The following is an 18,461-nucleotide window of genomic DNA, read 5'->3' as shown; positions in this document are numbered from 1 at the left end:
ACTATACATTTACACAGCACAGCTGTGATAGCCTTGCATGCTTGCATCCCTTGTAACAGGGTTCCATGGACTAAATGTACACACATTTTACTCATTAACGTAGACATTTATTCCTTTCTTTACTTCCTTGACTGAATCCATTTAATCCTTCAATTTACAATAGTATAACAAAAGACCCACACAAGAGTAAACAACAGTTCATTTAATAATTCATCTTTGTGGTCTCTAGGGGAGGGATTGGAAAGGTATAAAATGGTCATATTAAAATAATCGACCCATTCTTTCCCCTCTCAGTACGTCCACTGTGGATGTCCTTCGTATGCCTTTTCAGTTCTTCAGCAGATGTCCCACTCATCCATGTATATAACTTATTTGTTAGTCAGCGACACAAACTGTTTCCAAATCTTACTGTACAAGGTTCTACACAACATCGTCCCAAATGGATAGAACACACAAAGCAAGGGCACACAGTCAAATCTCCCTGTGAGCGCAATAAAGGCATAGATGAGATCCTTAAAGAGTCCAAAGGCTGCACTTCACCAGCATTTCGACCTTTAGTGTGAAGCAAGCCTTTCGCGTGATGTGCAGTATTACTACCTGGGGGGAGAGAGAGAGAGTACTGGTGCATACCTGAAACAATGACAATAACATAACAGTGAATATATTTATTATTATAGAAGATAATGTTGAGAATAATAATTACAAAGGCATTTTGTCTAGACTACTATAATCTGGTCCTGATCGTATCGTCCAGAGGAGAGTGGGAAACGGAGGAAGCTCTAAAACGTTGTGCGAGTCAACACAGCGTTGCACAGTTCATTTCGCCATCCATCCTCGGGGAACTAAACAAGCCCAAAAACAAACCGAAAAAGGATGAATCTCATGTTCCATGACGCTGAGGCTTTGGGGTTTTTGGATTTTTTGGGGGGTAAAGCAAGAAACTGAGGTACAATACTGACTCATGGATTGGTCTCATCAGTATTCTGTCTTTTCACGACGACAAACATACACACAAACACGGCGTGCCATTTTTAGCCTTTTCATGTTTACACACCCTCCTCCCCAGCACCACTTTTTACGGATTATGAGACCCGACCCTACGAGAATCTGAATTCTTGACATGTTTTCAGGTGCTCATGCCTCTGGAAGTCACTGCTGATCCACGCGGAAAAAGGCTTGTTGAAAAGTCAACAAAAAGTGTGCCGCCGACGACGGCCCTGCAGTAACCAACTGCCCACAGAAAATAATAAAAATAGATGCACAGGATGTAGCATGGAAAGCCGTTTGAGCATTCATTCGAAATATTTCCTATCCATCTTAAAGTCTATGTACGACTACACTTTGTCCTTACTAGGAAGACAACCAAATAGGATACTGAATTTAGCTGTTTGGCTATTCATTTGATGTCCTTTTAACTCATTCACTGCCAGCACAGTAAAAATTAATCTTTGACGTCTATAGCCGTCTATGGCAGTGAATGTGTTATGGTCCATGTCCTAGTATGATCTTAGTCCTCTCAATAGGACACCTTTGGCATACTAGTAGGACAAGTACATGTACTGAGGCAAAACCGTGCACTATTAGTGCTAATAGGAGAGCTCTTTTGTAGCACGCAGTTGTCAAGTGCAGTTTTGGATCTTTAACCATATCGAATCCTAAGAATGAATTGTCTTACTTGTGCGGACAAAGAGCATACTAGTACATAAATGCTAAGATGGATATCCAGGATAAAGCTTAAACGGCTCTCAATAATGTAGTCTAAATTGCACTGGTAACACCTCGGTGAGTCTTGCATCTCTACCAGCAGCTCGGCTCCGCTCGCTGGGACTACTTTGTGGTGTGAGAGACTGCGTTAGCGAGCAGCACAGTGATCCTGACATTTCCCTTCATCTCCTTCAACCTGTACTATCTGGACTCGCCGTCTTTGTGGGCGCCGTACAGCGCCAGCTCCCCGGGGCCCATCAGTCTGGAACCGCGTGGCGGCGTGGACGCCCGGCTGGTAATGGACGGAATGAGGGGCGGCGGCGCCCCCATTGACAGAGCTCCCACCAAACCTGCGGGCGTTTTCGCCAGGATGCCATTGGGCACGTGGTGTGCGTTGAGCGGGCCCAGACGTGGGTACAGAGACGCGTGATGCTGCGAGGCGGCGGCAGCGGCGGCGGCGGCCGCCGGAGGCAGGTGGTGGGACAGAAGGCCAGGGTGCATCTGCTCCAGGTGAGCAGCGGTAGCAGCGTGAGAGGGGCTGGAGAGGTGGGAGCTGGGCTGGAGGTGGGGGTGCATGCCGAAGAAGCGCGCCCGTTCAAAGTCTTCCCGTAGGATTTGTGCGCGCTGCTCCTCGTCCATCAGACCCCCTCCCGGCGGTCCCAGCTGGTGAGGCCGGTCAAAGTGGTGGGCCATGAGGGCGATCTCCTGGCGGACCGCTTGGTTGGAGGCGGTGGACGTGGAAGGGTGGTGAGGCGCGGTCGCCGCCGCAACCGCCGCCGCCCTCTCCGCCTCCAGGAGGCGCTGGTGCTGGAGGAGTCGCGCCAAGTGGGGATCAGAACGCAGTGCGAGGTGCGGGTCGGATCGAAGTGCCATCGCCTCCCTTCGATGTTGCTGATGCTGTTGGGCTGCAAGCTCCCTCCAGGGATCCCACGTGAAGCTGTGTGGCCCTTGCGACGGCCCCTGGTGGGTCCCGTGGGTGAAACGCTCCCCGCTCGGGCCCACGACCAAACCGGAACCTGCCGCACTACCCAAATAGGCTTCGATCGCCCGGGAGCGATCCAGCAGGGAAAGATGGGAAGGCGGGTTCGGAGTGGGTGGAGGGAGGGGGACACCCGGGGTGGGAGTCAGTGAGAGAGAAGATGAGGGCGTACCGGAGCTGTGGTGGTGTGGGTGGCTGTTGGGGCGCTCGAAAGTGTTGTTGATTTGCGGGGCGGGCAGGGAGATGGGGATGTGCTCTGGCTCCTCTTTGCGCTCCTCCTTCACTTTAACCGGCGCCAGGAGGAGAGGGGGCTTGGAGACGGGCGTTGTGGTCCGATCAGACTTCTTCGCCTGAGATAAAGACGCGACGGAGGCAGAAGCCGCCGAGGATGCGGGGAGGCCGCCGTCTCTTTGGGAGTGTTCGCTGTGATGGACGTGCGCCGGGCCGAGCGGGCGGGGGTAAAGGTCGAGTGGCGATTGTGCCGAGCGGATGGCGGGCGGCGGGGTGTTGAGCACGGAGGACGAGGAAGAACGCGGCCTGTCCCTGTCCGCTACTAAAGTGGAAGAGGCGTGGGGAAGTCCCCGCGAAGACACTGTCGTAGGCGGCAGCCTCTTGTCCCCGTCTCGGTCCCGCTCGCGTTCTCTGTCTCTGCTCAGACTGCGAGTCAAGTCCTCGACGGGCCCGCCTGCGCCGACCAGGGAGCTGCTGTGGCCGTTGATGTGGGAGATGGGGGTGCTACTGCGGGGCTTGAAGGAGGGCGCCACAGGAGACATCCTCACAGGTGGACGGCCATACAGCGTGTTGTCTCTGCAAAACAGTTAAAGGTCCCATATTATTCAACTTTTCCTCATACTAAAATAGTGTCACCACTGTGACATGCATTCGTCAAAATTGACTTTGGATGTAATATTTTTGCTGTCCCCAAATCAGACAAAAAACACTTTGTCCCAAACAGCCTGTTTTAGGGACGTGCCACTTTTATGTAAATAGTTGCACCAGGCCACGCCCATCTCTCTCGAAGGGGCTGTGATTTAGGCTCCGCTAGCCATGTGCTAATGTTGTGAATGGAAACAGCTGGCCATGGCGAGCAAAAGCAGTGTGGTACAACCGTACCAATTTGAGCCAGGCAGACATGTCTTTTACACATTTTAGAACTATTTTAATATGTGGAAAAGTGGTGTAACGTTTTACCGTAATAAACAGTAGCATAATGTTACAGCAGAGTCTATAGCGTTAGTTTGCCATAACTGGCAACTCTCCTACGAGCGTTATCTTGCCGTGAATGAATCTGATTTGCCGCGAATACTTGTGGACATTTCCAAGCGGTTATGAATAACACAAGTGCACTTCCGTGTCTTACTGACGTCACCAAGTCACGGAAGTTTAATCTGCCCGTTTGAAGCACATGTTTTAGAAAGGAGGAGAAAGCTAAAGATGTCACCTGGTTGGATTGTAGACAGGCCAGGGATGCCTGTTAATGATAGAAAACCCCACTAAAATGCATTTTCAGTCTACGGGTCCTTTAACTCATTTGCTCCCAAAAACGTATAAATACGTCATATTTTAAATGTTTTAAGTGTCCCAAAGACGTACTTATACGTTTTGTTTTGTTTCCCCCCCCCCCAGAGCATAGAGAATGCTTTGATGCAGTCTCTCAACTGCAGAAAATGGTTGAGTGGCAGCAGAGTATAAGAGATCAACCAGGCCATGTTAAAACAAGCTGATTTCCCCACAGTTCTAAGCAGAATTGTGAAAAACTGTGAAACTTAGCTATGTTCTATTGCTAATTGCTGCACAGCGGAAAGAGATAGGAATATATTGTTTTTTTCCTGATACAAGAAGAGACTTTAATCTCTCTTTTGGTATGTTCCATATTTTTATAGCAATAGAACATATTTTGCGGGCGGGCCTTGAAAAATCAGTCAAAATCCAGGAAAACACTTAAGTGAAAATGGTTGGGAGTGAATGAGTTTTTGGGTCAAGAGAAGATCCCCTCCTCATAATCCAACTGCCAATTCAAAACAGCTGTCAAAGCATTTAGTCGATATTAAAATCGGGATTATCCTACCTGTCCTTTTCGTCTTTGATGTGCGGCATGTCTCTCCGCTCGCCGTCCTTGGCGCGCTCCCTCTCGTCTCGCTTGTCGCCTCCTTTGGCCCAGCTGGGGCCCGCCGGGAAGCCCGTCGGCGTGCCGTGGAGACGGTTCCACGGGTCGTGGTGGTTGGAAGCATTGGACAAGCTCCCCACCACGCTGGCAGGTGGGTCCTTGGGACCGAACATGGAGCCCGCTGCAAACCAAAGTTTGTCTGTTACTTTTGAATTCATGTCTTTTGGATATACATTACACTGTGGCCTTGCGATATCACCAATTCTTTAAGCGATTGTTTTCTTTATGGGTTTTGACAGTATCCCGGCAAGTCTGAGTTTGAAGATTTAGAATTATCGTAACATATATGCTAATTTCTGTTAGCATATCTTGTGGTCTTTTGCATTATACTGTATGTTAGCATTATGATAGAAGATTTTATTTTAACTCATTCACTGCCATTGACGGATATACACGTCAATGGGAATGGAATTGACTTAACTCATTCACTGCCATTGACGGATATACACATCAATGGTAGTGAATGAGTTAATATATAGGTAGACTGAATGTTTTGCTGTTTAAATACACAATGGTTAATTTTTTCCCCTCTATGTCTGTTTTACATTCACTACAACCAACTAGAAGCAAGCACACCTAGCCTCTAATTTGGAAAACTACATGAGCAAGAAAGTGAGAGAAGGTGCTACGGAATTATTTAAAAAGTTGAAGTGTTATAGAATGTTTAAATGTGCCTGTGGGAGGGGTAAAACTACATTTAAAAAAAATGACGTTTCACCTATTGCTAGTGGGTCTGGAGCATATCCCCCACAACTCGTGACTGAGCTGGTATAAAACAGCAAGTATGTGACATAAGAATCACTCCTACAGCTTGCTTTTTTTTTTTTTTTTTTTTTTTTTTTTTATCAAGATGAGGCCAGTGTGAGGTTTATTAAAGTCAAGCAGAAGCCAACTCGATGAGACTGACCAAGCGTTGGGCTTCCGAGTCCTCCAAAGGCACCAGAACCGAGGGCTCCCAGCGGTGTAAAGGGTTGAGATCGGCCGTATGGATCTAAAATGTGCACGCACATATGCATCAAGATTACTGTTTCGAATTCCTCTCCACTGGCTTTCTATGCTGACGTTAAACAGATTCCTTTTATTTAGACCGCAACGCAACCCCAATAGCTAGCCAGTGAATCTTTCAAATGAGTGAATTAAAACAACACCGTACAATTAAGACGCCACTCTTACCCAAATGTGCAGCTGGAGCGAGGAAAGACGAGTGCGGTGCTGATGGGGCGATGAAAGGAGCCGAGGACGGATTGACTGCACCTGCAAGAAGGTAACATGAGTCTAAAGACAGCAACCATCAAATAGTGAAGAAGCAATTTTTTTTAAATACTTCCAAGTCTGAATTTTGAACTAACTGCAGCAGTAGAGATGAATGTCAATCAATCAATCACGGTAAATTGGGAAATGCACATCAAATGTACAAGTGGTGGTTGGCTGGCTTCACCTGTCGCTGAGAAGAGACTGGGCGGTCTGGTCAGGTCGTGATTTGGAGGCAGGGGGCCTCCGATGGGCCCCATGGGGCCGAGTCCACCGGCTCCAGGAAGACGAGCCAGCAGGTCATTGCGGAAGTCCAACTTGTGAGGATCTGCCTGCATCAGCTGCGGGGGGAAAAAAAAAAAAAGATTACGGTGAAAAATCAAACCTCTGTTTTGGCGATGGTGTCGAAGTGTTTTTACGATAGTGACGTACCTTTACTTTCTTCTGATGGCTCAGGATCATCCAGGCCACGTATACATGCATAGCACACCATTTTCCAGGTTTCTGCATGCCACAAAAACAAGTTTTCTTTGTTAATCAATCAATCTCGTCTTTAATTACATGGTCTTAGACATGATTGGTTGTCTGTCTGTCTACTCCAAGGATGGGCAAACTTGAGTTCTCAAGGGTTCTCAAAGGTTTGATTTTGAAAACATTGGGCCATGTCAATCAAAGATTGAGGTTTTAAAAAAATCTAACTATAACTAGACCTTTTACATTATGTTTCTCTATGTTTCTTTATCATTTATCTATTTTTACCTTGCTTAATTGATTTTAATTAATTAATTAATTGATTGATTTTATTTGGTTTTATGTTTGTACGACCTTGAGTGTCCTGAAAGGTGCTTCAAAAAATATATATTATTATTATTATTATTATTATGTATTTTTTTGTGAAAATAATAATGCATTCCAATTCATTTTATTGTATAATTTTGAAATTTTACTTAAACAATTACACAATAAACAAATCCAAAATAGAAAATTTTTATTATTTATAATTTGTTCTTGTTTTTATAATTAATTTGATACATCCATAAAACATTTGAAATTTTTATTTTTTTATTTTTATTTGATTAAACTTTATTTTATTATACACAACAAATCAATCAATTATTTAACACAGTAAATACTTCTAAAAATCAAGAAAAAAATACTTAATGAGGGAGAAAAAAAATAGATAAATCCAATAAATAAATAAATAAATAATGCTCTGTGTGCTAGGTTAATAATATTGTGCGCCGTATGTGGCCCCTGAACCATACTTTGCCCACCCCTGGCTAATTCACTAGTCCTCAATGCACATTTATAAGTCATCCTCAACATCTTTTTACTACTACAAGTGAGAGCGGCCATAGTGGGGACAGGAGAAGTCAGAGCATTATGAAATATGAAATATCTAACAATTGGACGAGCATTAGCGAGCCAACATGTGTGAGGTTAGTGCGGCGTGAATGAAGCAGTGAGAAAGTAAAGATAAGCTGAGCCAGTGCATTCAAAACATCTGTTTGTGCTTACATTACTGATTTTCAACGATGTCCCGAATGGATCAGTTAGCTACGAGAGAGCACAGTTGTAAAAACCACTTTTAATCCACATCTCTCACACTGCATAGGAAAAAAAAAACTTTATTTGTCTTAGGTTGAAGTACAAACAACCTGACGGGCCACATATTGTGATGCAATACAAAATGTGAACGCTCCAGAAACGACAAGATTGACTTGACAAACAAGGCGGTTCGTACCCGGTGATCTTTGGGCTGCAGATGGTGCGGCACGACCCCGAGGCGAGCGCTCAGATCCGGACCGGTTCCCTGAGGGACAAGAGGCTGTCGCACAAAACAAGTCGTCAAGCACCGCCCGCAAACCAGTGAGTCAATAACTTCTCACATCTACACTTGCAATACAAACTGATAGTCGAGCTAGGCGATTACATCGATTCCCTGGTTACGTTCCAGAGCATTCACCATTAGTGAAAATACACGATAAAGAACATATTACACCTTGCAGCTCCAAAATAGTCACTTTTCAGGAGACCCCCAAAAGGGCATGTTTGTTCAACCATTAACATTGCACCATCAGAGATCAAGCCATTCTCAACAATTTAGATTGGTCAATAATTTGTAAAAATAACACCCACACATGTGGACTGATCAACAGTATAGATGTTTTAAAAAAAAAATACGAAATTTAACAAATTGTGACGTATGAGATTTTGGCTCAACACCAGCGATATACAAACAAGTATTTTTTTTTATTTTTTATTTTCAAATTCATAACGAACATAACATTCCACCATACAGTATATTATAGAATGTCATTGTTATTTACGATTTCCATTAAAGTTAAAGTCACCCTTCAAGGGATACTTGACTCATTGAGCCATTTTCAGCAGTAAAAAGTTAATATTTTGTCTAAAACTAATGTGGTAACTTCATTATTTTTCATGTACAATTAGTACCTTTAAAAATGGATTTTTCTATTTGCTGTCGACTGATGATGACATCACCTGTGCTGAGAAAGTAGGTAATCACCAATCATGGCTCAGTATACTGACCAAAACCAGGAAACAGGTGAGCCATGATTGGTCGTTTGCTACTTCCTCAGCACAGCTGGTTTCATCTTCAGTCGACAGCAAGGAGAGAAATTACTTTTTAAAGGTATTAATTGAACATGAAAATTAATTAAGTTATCAAATTCATTCTGAACAAAATATTAACTTTTCACTGCTGAAAGTTGTTCAATGAGGCAAGTATCCCTTTAAACATTTCTTGACAATAATATGTTATATGTGACCTCACTAGTCTGATGAATATTACACTCGTGGAATGCGAGTTATGCAGCAAAATCCAGCCGTTTTTAATCCATCTCAGCTGTCGACTGAAGATGACATCACAGTTGCTCAGGGCTGAGGCAACGACCAATCACAGCTCACCTGAAGCTGAGCTGTGATTGGTTGTTACCTCAGCAACTGGGAAGTCATTTTCAGTCGACAGCAAGCGGCAAAATGGCCGCCTTCTGATATTGATCAAATCTGCTGGATTTTGCTGCTTTACTCATACTCAATTAATGCAGTATTAACCAAAATACCGTATTTAGACTCGTGAGGCTGCATAGAACGTAGTAGTGTTAATTTTTTGGGGGGGGTTAACTTCTTCTTTAAGTGTCGGGGAAACATATTTCATTTCAAAGCCACATGACGCAGCCCAAAATGATGCCAGTATCAAGTGTCTAGACCAGGTCTCAACATGCATCCTTGAGTGATCGGATGATTCAGCAATACGGAATTAGATTGGATCTTTACTTTCACACTCCTTCCAAAACTTAAAGAGGACACCTCCTCCTTTTTTACCCCCACCAAAAATGTTCAACTGTGTCAAAACGTTATCAACACGAGGCCAGATTCAGCCGGATTCCTCATGATCGCATCACTCAGGATAAGTTCACAGCAGGGATGAAAGACGTTAAAAGTTCTTCTCACCTTTGGCTGGAATGCTCCTTGCAAGGAGCTGAAAGGCCCGGTGGGAGGAATCACAGGCTGGATATTGGGCACTGAGGGCGGCGGCGGGTATTGCGGGAAGAACTGTCATGACAGACATATTCATGACCACTTGATTCCTGTCTGATGTTGCATATTACATTTAACTCAGTCACTCCCAGCCATTTTCAATGAAGTTGTTTTTTGTGAAGTTGTTTTCATCATGGCCCTGGTTGATCTCTTATACTCTTCTGCCACCTGCTAGCCGTTTTTGTAATTAACCATTTTTCTTACCCATAATTTACATTTGAGAGGCTGCATCAAAGGATTTTGTATGCTCTAGCATTAAAATAACAAAACAAAACATAAAAACGTATAAACACGTCTTTGGGACACTTAATACATTTAAAATAGAACGTATTTATACGTTATTGGGAGAGAATGAGTTAAATATTTCACATACAACTCAAGTAAATATAACAACGTATCTGGCCCTCTGTGAAAGTGTGAAGTATTTGGCCTCTGTACATAATAAATTGCTGTGCCACCTTTGGCAACAATAACTGAAATCAAATATTTGCAATATATGGTGATGAGTCAGCATTCGCTGTGGAGAAATTCTGGCTGACTCTTCATTGCATAATTGTTGTAATCCAGTCAGATTGTAAAGTTTGAGCATAAATTGTCAGTTTATTTGCAAACCACAGCATCAAAATTGCATACCTGGGTAGTCCATATTAAAATTAGCTTGGTGATTCACAATATATAGGTGTGATAATAATAAGTAAAAAAAATAAATAAAAGTATATAGGTCAAATATTTTTTTTGTGTCATCAGTGCGACTTACAGGATGCCGATACAGCCCTTCCATTTTGCTGGGGTACTTATCAAACTGAAAAGGCAAAAACAACACAAACATGGATTTCATTCCAAATTCCAGACAGACTGGAATTTGACATATGACAAGGATGCTCCTCACCAGGGGCGGAGCGGTGGCGGTGGGGTGCAGGAAGGGCGTGAAGTGTTGGTGCGTGTGCGTATGTTGGTGCTGGTGGTTGTGCTGATGGAACTGGTAGGCCAGCGGCTGGACGCTGGGCTGGTTCTGGGACGTCCGGCCCGTCGATCCCGGCGTGGAACTGGACGCTGACGCCGCTCCGGGAGTAGAGCGACCCACGGCGGCGTTACTGCCTTCGGCCCCCGGAGCGCTCCGTCTGCCCTCGCGCTCTTGTGCGTTCAGGAAGTGAGAGTTCAAATTCTGCCGCAGCATTTCCTGGTCTGTGGTGGATCGCGTTACAGTGTGAGAAACTATTAAAATCGCTTTCTCATTTTGAAAGCGAGTAAGGTGGCCCTTTCATTTTGACTGTACCTGCTGCTGATGAGTGAGAAGGGCCCTGTAGTAGAGGGGGAGGGGGAGGCAGGCCTGGTGAGGAAGTAAACAAGGGCCCCGGGTTGGCCCGAGATGGAGGTCGGAGGGGCCCCGAGGACCCTGCGCCCCGGATGTAGGACATGGACACACTGGTGGAAGGAGTTGGAGGGCGCATGGAAGATGAAGACGAGGCAACAGATGCAGGCTTGACTGGGGTGTTGCTCCTGGAGACCAAAACAAGAGCCACTTTTGCCATTAGTAACCACAGGTGAAGGACTCAAGTCATATGACTTGACTCAGGCGCAACATAAAGCTTCTCTTTTTAACAATTTAAATAGTTAACTCATTCAGTGCCAGCCATTTTCACTGAAGCAACCCCCTTCGCTCAGGGCTGTTTTGCTGGATTTTGACTGATTTTGCAAGGCCCATAGAATATTGTGTTCTATTGCTATAAAAACATAGAACCTACCAAAAGAAAAATTAGAGTCTCTTCTTTCATCGGGAAAAACAAGTATATTTCTATCTGTTTCCGTTTTGCAGCAATTAGCATTAGAATATAGCTAAGTTTCATCATTATTCACACATCTGCTTAGAATTGTGGGGAAACAGCTTCTTTTCATCATGGCTGTGGTTGAGCTATTATAATATCCTGCCACCTGCTGCCCGTTTTTGTAATTACTACCTTTTTTCACCAGTTCTCTACTTTTGAGAGGCTGCATCAAAGCCTTCTGTATGCTCTAGCATAAAAAAAAACAAAAACATTTAAAACATATAAACACGTCTTTGGGACACAATACATTTAAAATAGAACGTATTTGTACGTTTTGGGGAGCAAATGAGTTAAAATTGTTTTCAGACTGGATTTGGGTTCGAATTTCCCACCCTCTGTCTGCGGATGTTCAAGTTAACATTTAAGCAAAACAAACCTGTTGTAAAGGGCGTGAGACCGTCCCGGCAAGGTGAGGAAGGGCTTCGGTTTGGACAGCGGGGGGCTGCCGTTGTGGTGGCGGCCGCCATTGCCGTTGACGGCGCCGGGCCTGGGGACCGGCCCCGCCGCTGAGGCCGGCGAGCAGGAAGTCAGGCGCGAGAATGAGGCGGAAGAGGTAGAAGACGAAACGGCCTCTGGGAAATGCGATTCCAGGCTTTTCTCCTGACTGCGCTCCAGGCCAGACACTCTGGGCGTCACCATCAAGCGCGGGACAGCACTCCGCGCTGGCATGCCCGGGCAGCTTTTGCCCACGGTTGAGGGAGGAGGCTCAACAACTTGAAGGAAAAAAAAACAAAAAGAAATTTAGTGTCAAGCAGGTGGCCTTCTTTCACCTACTCCAGCATCCAATTCAAATATATATATATATATATTTTTTTTTTAATAAAACCACAGCCATGACCAAATGTTGTACCATTCATTTAAAAGACACAGGATATAAAAAGGAAAGTAATCGGGTTCAAATAGAGCAGATTTTTCAGGTATCTGTACCTTGTATCTATTTTTCTAACAACTTTTCATTTTACTTCCCTCCATTTGAAAACAGTACTTTTGCAGTTGGTTCCACATTTTGGCACTCACACCCGCAAAGGCTCTGTTTGCCTTTGTGCTTCAAAAAGTGCCCTGGAAAAAGACTTGAAGAGATTAATTTCCAGAGCTCAGTCAACAAGATGGGGCGCCGGTTTGTAAAAGGTCACTGCGGTTGGATACGTCACACGTGAAAGAAATATGTGGCTAATGGTTACATCGGTCATCAAATATATTATTCAGTAAACCAGTTTGTCTACTGGTGAGAATGTTTTTATGGAAATATGCCAGTTTCCTGTTTAAAAAAAAAAAAAAAAAAAAATTCCCTTGCTGCATTACAATCATCTCGTCAGATCTAAATTTAACCTCGTGCATCAGGTAATGGTTATACTGGTGTGGATTCCAGTCATGTGGGTGCAGTACATAATGATCCACCAACCTTTTCTGGTGCTGACTGTGAACACTGGATCCATGTCATGGTCCGAGGCCTTGAAAAAACAAAGAAACTTATTACACTAAATGTCTAAAATGCCAGGAATTGCTTAATTAACGGTACAAAAAAATGATATGAATGAGGTGATCTCAAATTGTCAAGCAGGAAACTGAGGTTTGTGCCTGAGAAGTAAGTATTTCTATGTCGCAGCATACTTTGAATGAATCCCCCCGCAACAAAATTAGTTTCTTATACCTTTCCAAATGCAACTTTGGAAAACATTCAATATATAAAAAAAAAATATTTACCCAAACATTTTACATGAATGCATTTTGGAGCTGTACTTGTAATTTATAAAACCTGGTAACATGAATCCGCAATATTTTTTTGCACACGGTTATCAGACTGTCAGAATCTGACAGGTGAGTCAGTGTTGCACATACCTTGTCACCAGCATCACTCTCTGTGTCACACTGAAACAAAGTGAGGTTTAAAAAAAAAAAAAAAGTTATTCGCAAAACATAGATCAGATAATCAAACTGGTCCGCAAAAAAATGTTTCTACATTATGTTCGATGCTTAACTTGACACTTACAATGTAGCCAGTCTCCAAAGGGTGTCCCTAGGGCAGAAAAGACATTTTAGTGGTTCCAATGGTTTAAAATGTCACTTACTGCTTTCGCGGAATAGCAATTAAGCTAAACATTCCATCTATGCACACTGTGAACTCAGCTGACAGGTCACCAGAGCCTAAAAGATTTTTTTTCTCACCTCGATCTTCCGCCTCTTGTTCCTACTCTTGTTCCAACAGCTGCTGGAGTAGCTGTGCGGAACGCCTTCCTCCGGCTCGGATAGCGGCCCCCCGCCATTCTCCTCCGGACCCCTCTTGCCCTTGTTCCTCCTACCCAGCATGTCGTTGTGCTGGCTGGGCTTCATAGAGCAGTCCATCTGAGGGGAACAAATTCATTTGGGGAAGCTCAAAGAGGAGACAAAGAAGGCAAAGTAAAAGCTGAATTATCACTGTAAAGTGTCATGTTTCTGCACTGAACAATCACAAAAACAAAACCCTCGACATGAAGTAGAAGGCTAATGTTGCATTTTGGGATGTGGCGTGTGCACATTCTGTCCCCTCAAACATTCATGATGAAAAATAACCAGCTATTAAACGTTGACCCGATTGTCAATTAGTCATTTTTTTTCCGTCACCACTGTAGACAAACACGCCCTAAACGTCCTTTTGAAAGGTGCACTATTGTCAAATAAATAAAACCAGAATTGTATTACATGACACAAGCACCATCCAGAAGTGCCGTTCTTCATTGAAATCGATCTCTCTGATATGCATTTAGGTCTACTCAGACCAGTTGAAACGCAGCTGATGAAGGCTCCCGAGCCACTGCTTGTACCTGTCTCCAGGGTAACACTCTGATTGGCTGTAATTAGCATCAAGACTGACAGTAACCCTTTTCCGCCCACCAGTCTGTTCAAATCAATCAACGATTTATGGCCCCTCCTCTTATGTATTAGTCAATAAATGGACTCATGATTTCCAACTATTGACGATCACTAGTTCAATACACTCAAAATCTATGTTTAAAAATGAGAAACATTCAACATTAAAAACTGGTGGCGGGAGTGTTTTGACAGTGACACTCCTATTCAAATACACAAACTGGTGTGGATCATTTCACAAGCATTTTTCTTACAAAGCCATTTGGCAGCTTATCAACACCTCCCGGAATGAGCGCATGAATAATTGAGGCCTCTCCACAAGCCATCAGTGGCCTGACTGAATGAATTGTAATTTCCAACCAAGGAATGGTGTCAGAGTTGAGGAGTTCAAGAATAATGGGTGCGATGGGAAGAGATAAACAAAACACCTCACGCATACACTACTCTCCAAAAGTTGGGGATATTGGGCTTTGAGCGAAATTTCATGATGTCACTTTTACAGGTGAATTTAATTTGACCTCCAATTGTTCAATGTTTCAGTACTTTTTGCACAACTTGCAGTACTCTGAAAGGCAGAATTCACGACAGATGTTTGATCTGTGAAAACTTCCAAGGACTTCAACTTATATGGCTTTCTGTGACTCTTCCATTCTTTTTGTATCTCTATTGCAACCTGCTGATGACACTCTGCAACAGTCTAAGCTCAATGACCACTTTACTCTGAGAACATCTTGTTTGAAACCTTGCAGTGGTAAGGAACTGTTGATCAATTGTCAGGTGTCATCTTTTGTCTCATGATGTCAAAATGTCAACAAACATGATAGAGGACTGTTTAAAAACACCAATTGTAACTGAACCTGAACATTTGGTACAGTTGCGGATTAAAGGTTTATTCAAGATGAAGATGGAGAACAGCAAGTTTGCAATAAAAGTTGAAATGTCAATGCAAATGTTTAGAGACGTTCAAATTAACTTGTGAGGTTATACTAAAAGTTATCCTGGGGCCAATATTATTAACTTTTAGTAAGTAGCTTGGTACCATAATTCTCAACTAGTTATGCGAAGAAATAATGAAGTATGCCACAGAAAAAATGTTTTTGTTTTTTTAACTTGGCAAATAAATATGTTGAGAAATAAATCTTTGTTTCACTCACTGTGAAGGTGTTTTCCAACCTGATTTTCTACAAGTGATAACACACAAAAACATAAAAAAATAAAAATAAATAAATAAATCCTAACACAACAAACTAGTTCTCTGTAACCCATCATCATCCAATTCTGGGTCAGCACTACTAGTGTTTAATTCCAACCAGACTGAACACTTTGATGGACTGACATTTTTGCAAAATCCTGTCATGTTATTAAAATAATGTATTTTCATCTATCAATGACAGGGAGATATAGTGACAGGCAGACCAATTAGTTTTTGGTTTGTTTGTTCGTTCGTTTAGAAAATGTACTCTTACTCAATAAAGGTTGTAGAGTAAACGCCAGCTAGTGTCAACATGCACACATTTACATTCACCTCCAAAGCCTCCAAGCTGACAAAGCTGGCAATAGCAAAGCCATCGATGATGTCTTCCTCACACGACACCGACTCCCTCTTCCTCCGACGCGGGGGTCTGTGTCGGCCGAAACCGGGCCGGCCCTCTTTCTCCCCCGGACCGAGGACGCTGTTGGTCCCGCGATCCTCCCGATCGGAGCCCGACGACAGCGACGTGGCCCGCTCCTCGGCCAGGTTGACTCTCCTCCGCCGCCTCTCCCTGTCGCGCTGGGAACGGGAGCGGCGGCTCTGCCTGGATGCAGTGCTTCGGCTCGGACCTTCCATTGTCCTCCAAGCCTTTTTGACCAACTCCAATGACGCCAACGGCACTTTAGTTCAAGTCCTGGTCCGGTGGAAGGTGGCACCTAACCGCAAAGAGATGACACCAGCCCCCCCGGGCCCTCGCTCGGAGCCCCAGTCAAAATGGCGTTAATTGAACCAGTGGCTAGTACTATTTTAATTCCTTTGACAACAGTCTATTGGCATCGGGGCCTTTCTTTCGCCGGAATTTGAGTGTCATTTCAATTATTTTCAACGCGCCACAATGGAAGTGAAACAATCACTACGATCAAGACATCTTCTAAATGGCTAACATTACCTCGCTAGCAAGGATGTTGGCAAAACAAGCGAATTAAGCATGTAAACAAAAACGACAACCCTGCTTGAATTGACGACAAAGCCAACTAAACGTTCTCACATGGGTTTAGTGTTGACAATCAGGTCATCGCCAGCTAACATTTCCGTCAACAATTTGCTGATAATTTGTTTCAGTGCTAACACAAAAAAAAAAAATGACACGGTTAGCTAGTTAGGAAGGCCCAGAAACCAAATACTGGAAAGCTAATACACTGGCTGTCGTGACATTGTATTCTTAGGTCAAAACCATATTACTCACTCACAAATCTCAAATTAATTAGCAAATTGTGATTCAATTAAGGCTATGAACGCGACCACTCTCCAAACACTTGATTGGGGTTGACTTCAGCAAATTAGCATTTGCTAATTCCGATAGCAAGAACGGGGCTCACTTCAATACATCACAATATATTCAGACAGCAACCTAAGAATAAATACGTATTTTCGCGATAGCAGCGTTCGACCTAACATCCGGACGCGTGGCCGAATAATATTCCCTGGTCGATGTTTCTTTTTTTTCCCAATTGTTGATGTGTTTGACAGCCGATAGTGATGGTTGAGTTTCTATCCCATCAAAAGAAAGACGTAACGTTAGCAGCACAGCTAGGTTAGCATTAGCCTATCCAGCTGTTAGCTAGCGGGGGTTTATCCCTTTTTTTTCCTCCAAATGAAACTGCAGGAATGCGAAGCCAATGTTGTCAATCACTCGTGTAATAATACTATTTTAATCCTTCACGCTCTAAAATCCTTCCATCACTTGGAACAAAAATTCAAGGCCCGTTATTGGAAGCCTCGGTGTCGATTTCCATAAACGAGGGTGTCGGCCAACCCCCGTCGGGCTGGGCAGCTCCTCAGTGCAGCCTTCACTGTTTAGATCCAATGTTTAGCACAAGTTCAACCGGTCGCCGGTGTCCCCTTCTCGTGATTCCATCTCCTGGCCAAAATAGTGTGCAAAAAAAAAAAAAACGTGTGGGGGAAGACGCAGCGTCCCCCGCAGCTTCCTTTTCACACGTTTCCTCGGAATTGTAAATGTATCGTGGACATCGGGGAGACGCAACCCTTGTCAGCCGTGCAGTGCATTGTGTGCGCAAGTCTTCTTCCTCCGTACGACGGGTGCCTGATGACGCTTGTGTTTGTCCACACTGCCACCGCGTGGGAGAAGACGTTCAAAACACATGAACATGTACAGTACTTGCACGCGTAAATGTGTTGTTTTGAGATAAAATGAAGCTGTACTAAGTCAAGTTGGACTTTTATTTTATTTTCTCTTCTTTTCCCCATCTTGGCGCTTCCGCCTTTCTCATTGTGACGTGCATGCACTCATGGCCAACAATGAGGCGCTCTAAGCAGCAATGCCAGAGCAGAGACCGGGGTCCACGCACTGGCTGTCAAGTCTAATTTTCCCCCAATGTTCCCCTTCTAATGTTTTCGCCTTTCTTACCATGATTTGCATGCACCCACGCCAACAATGTGGCACTCTAAAGCAGCCCTGACATAGCAGAGACCCGGTCCACACACTGGCTGTCAAGACTGATTATCCCCCCCCCACACCCCTTAATTTCCAGTCCTATGCTACCCTGATGTGCGTTGCACTCACAGCTGACAATGAGGCACTCTAAATCAGCCATGCCAGTGCTCTATCCAACTGGATGATGTATTTTCGGGGCTACAGTAAACTACAGTAGTTAGGTCTCCATGAATCTCTTATACAATACTGCCACCCAGTGGCGAAGGAGGGCACACCAGAAAGAGCAGCATAGTTAGAACATGCGAACTGTTTGTATTACATTGTATTTAATTTTATTACTCTATGTTTTATAAAGTAAATATTGTGTTTTATCGCTTAACCTTTGTAAAGGTGATAGACACCACATATGTCGTTTACTGTACTTTTAATTAGCAGGTGTCGTAGTTCAACTCCGCTGACGCAATCTTTACTGT

General features: G+C 43.9%; 1 protein-coding gene across 2 annotated transcripts; it reads right to left on the bottom strand.

Annotated features, from left to right (window-relative positions):
- Nucleotides 1-187: 187 nt before the first annotated feature.
- fbrs (fibrosin) lies at nt 188-17,643 on the bottom strand. Of its 2 annotated transcripts, XM_077502359.1 has the most exons (18): nt 15,867-17,643; nt 13,661-13,837; nt 13,485-13,511; nt 13,334-13,363; nt 12,897-12,945; nt 11,871-12,207; nt 10,945-11,168; nt 10,558-10,853; nt 10,426-10,470; nt 9,582-9,683; nt 7,846-7,929; nt 7,620-7,658; nt 6,534-6,605; nt 6,289-6,442; nt 6,024-6,104; nt 5,758-5,841; nt 4,752-4,971; nt 188-3,490 (listed from the first exon to the last, which is right to left on the bottom strand). In XM_077502359.1, exons 1-18 carry the CDS (start codon nt 16,167-16,169, stop codon nt 1,906-1,908), a joined length of 3,909 nt encoding a protein of 1,302 aa, XP_077358485.1. In that variant the 5' UTR covers nt 16,170-17,643; the 3' UTR covers nt 188-1,905. The 2 variants fall into 2 exon arrangements, with proteins under 2 accessions (XP_077358485.1, XP_077358486.1); XM_077502360.1 differs by lacking the exon at nt 7,620-7,658.
- Nucleotides 17,644-18,461: the final 818 nt, after the last annotated feature.

This window comes from Festucalex cinctus, chromosome 17, assembly GCF_051991245.1.
Source record: "Festucalex cinctus isolate MCC-2025b chromosome 17, RoL_Fcin_1.0, whole genome shotgun sequence".
Lineage (NCBI taxonomy): Eukaryota > Metazoa > Chordata > Actinopteri > Syngnathiformes > Syngnathidae > Festucalex > Festucalex cinctus.
This window is presented reverse-complemented; position numbering and strand designations above follow the sequence as displayed.

Excerpts from the sequence above, each read along its gene's own strand:
- fbrs (XM_077502359.1), bottom strand. The coding sequence starts at position 16,169 with ATGGAAGGTCCGAGCCGAAGCACTGCATCCAGGCAGAGCCGCCGCTCC. Across the intron at positions 13,364-13,484 it reads CTTTGGAGACTGGCTACATT|TGTGACACAGAGAGTGATGC; the intron begins GTAAGTGTCAAG and ends ACTTTGTTTCAG. Across the intron at positions 6,606-7,619 it reads CATCGTTGAAAATCAGTAAT|AAACCTGGAAAATGGTGTGC; the intron begins GTAAGCACAAAC and ends TGTGGCATGCAG.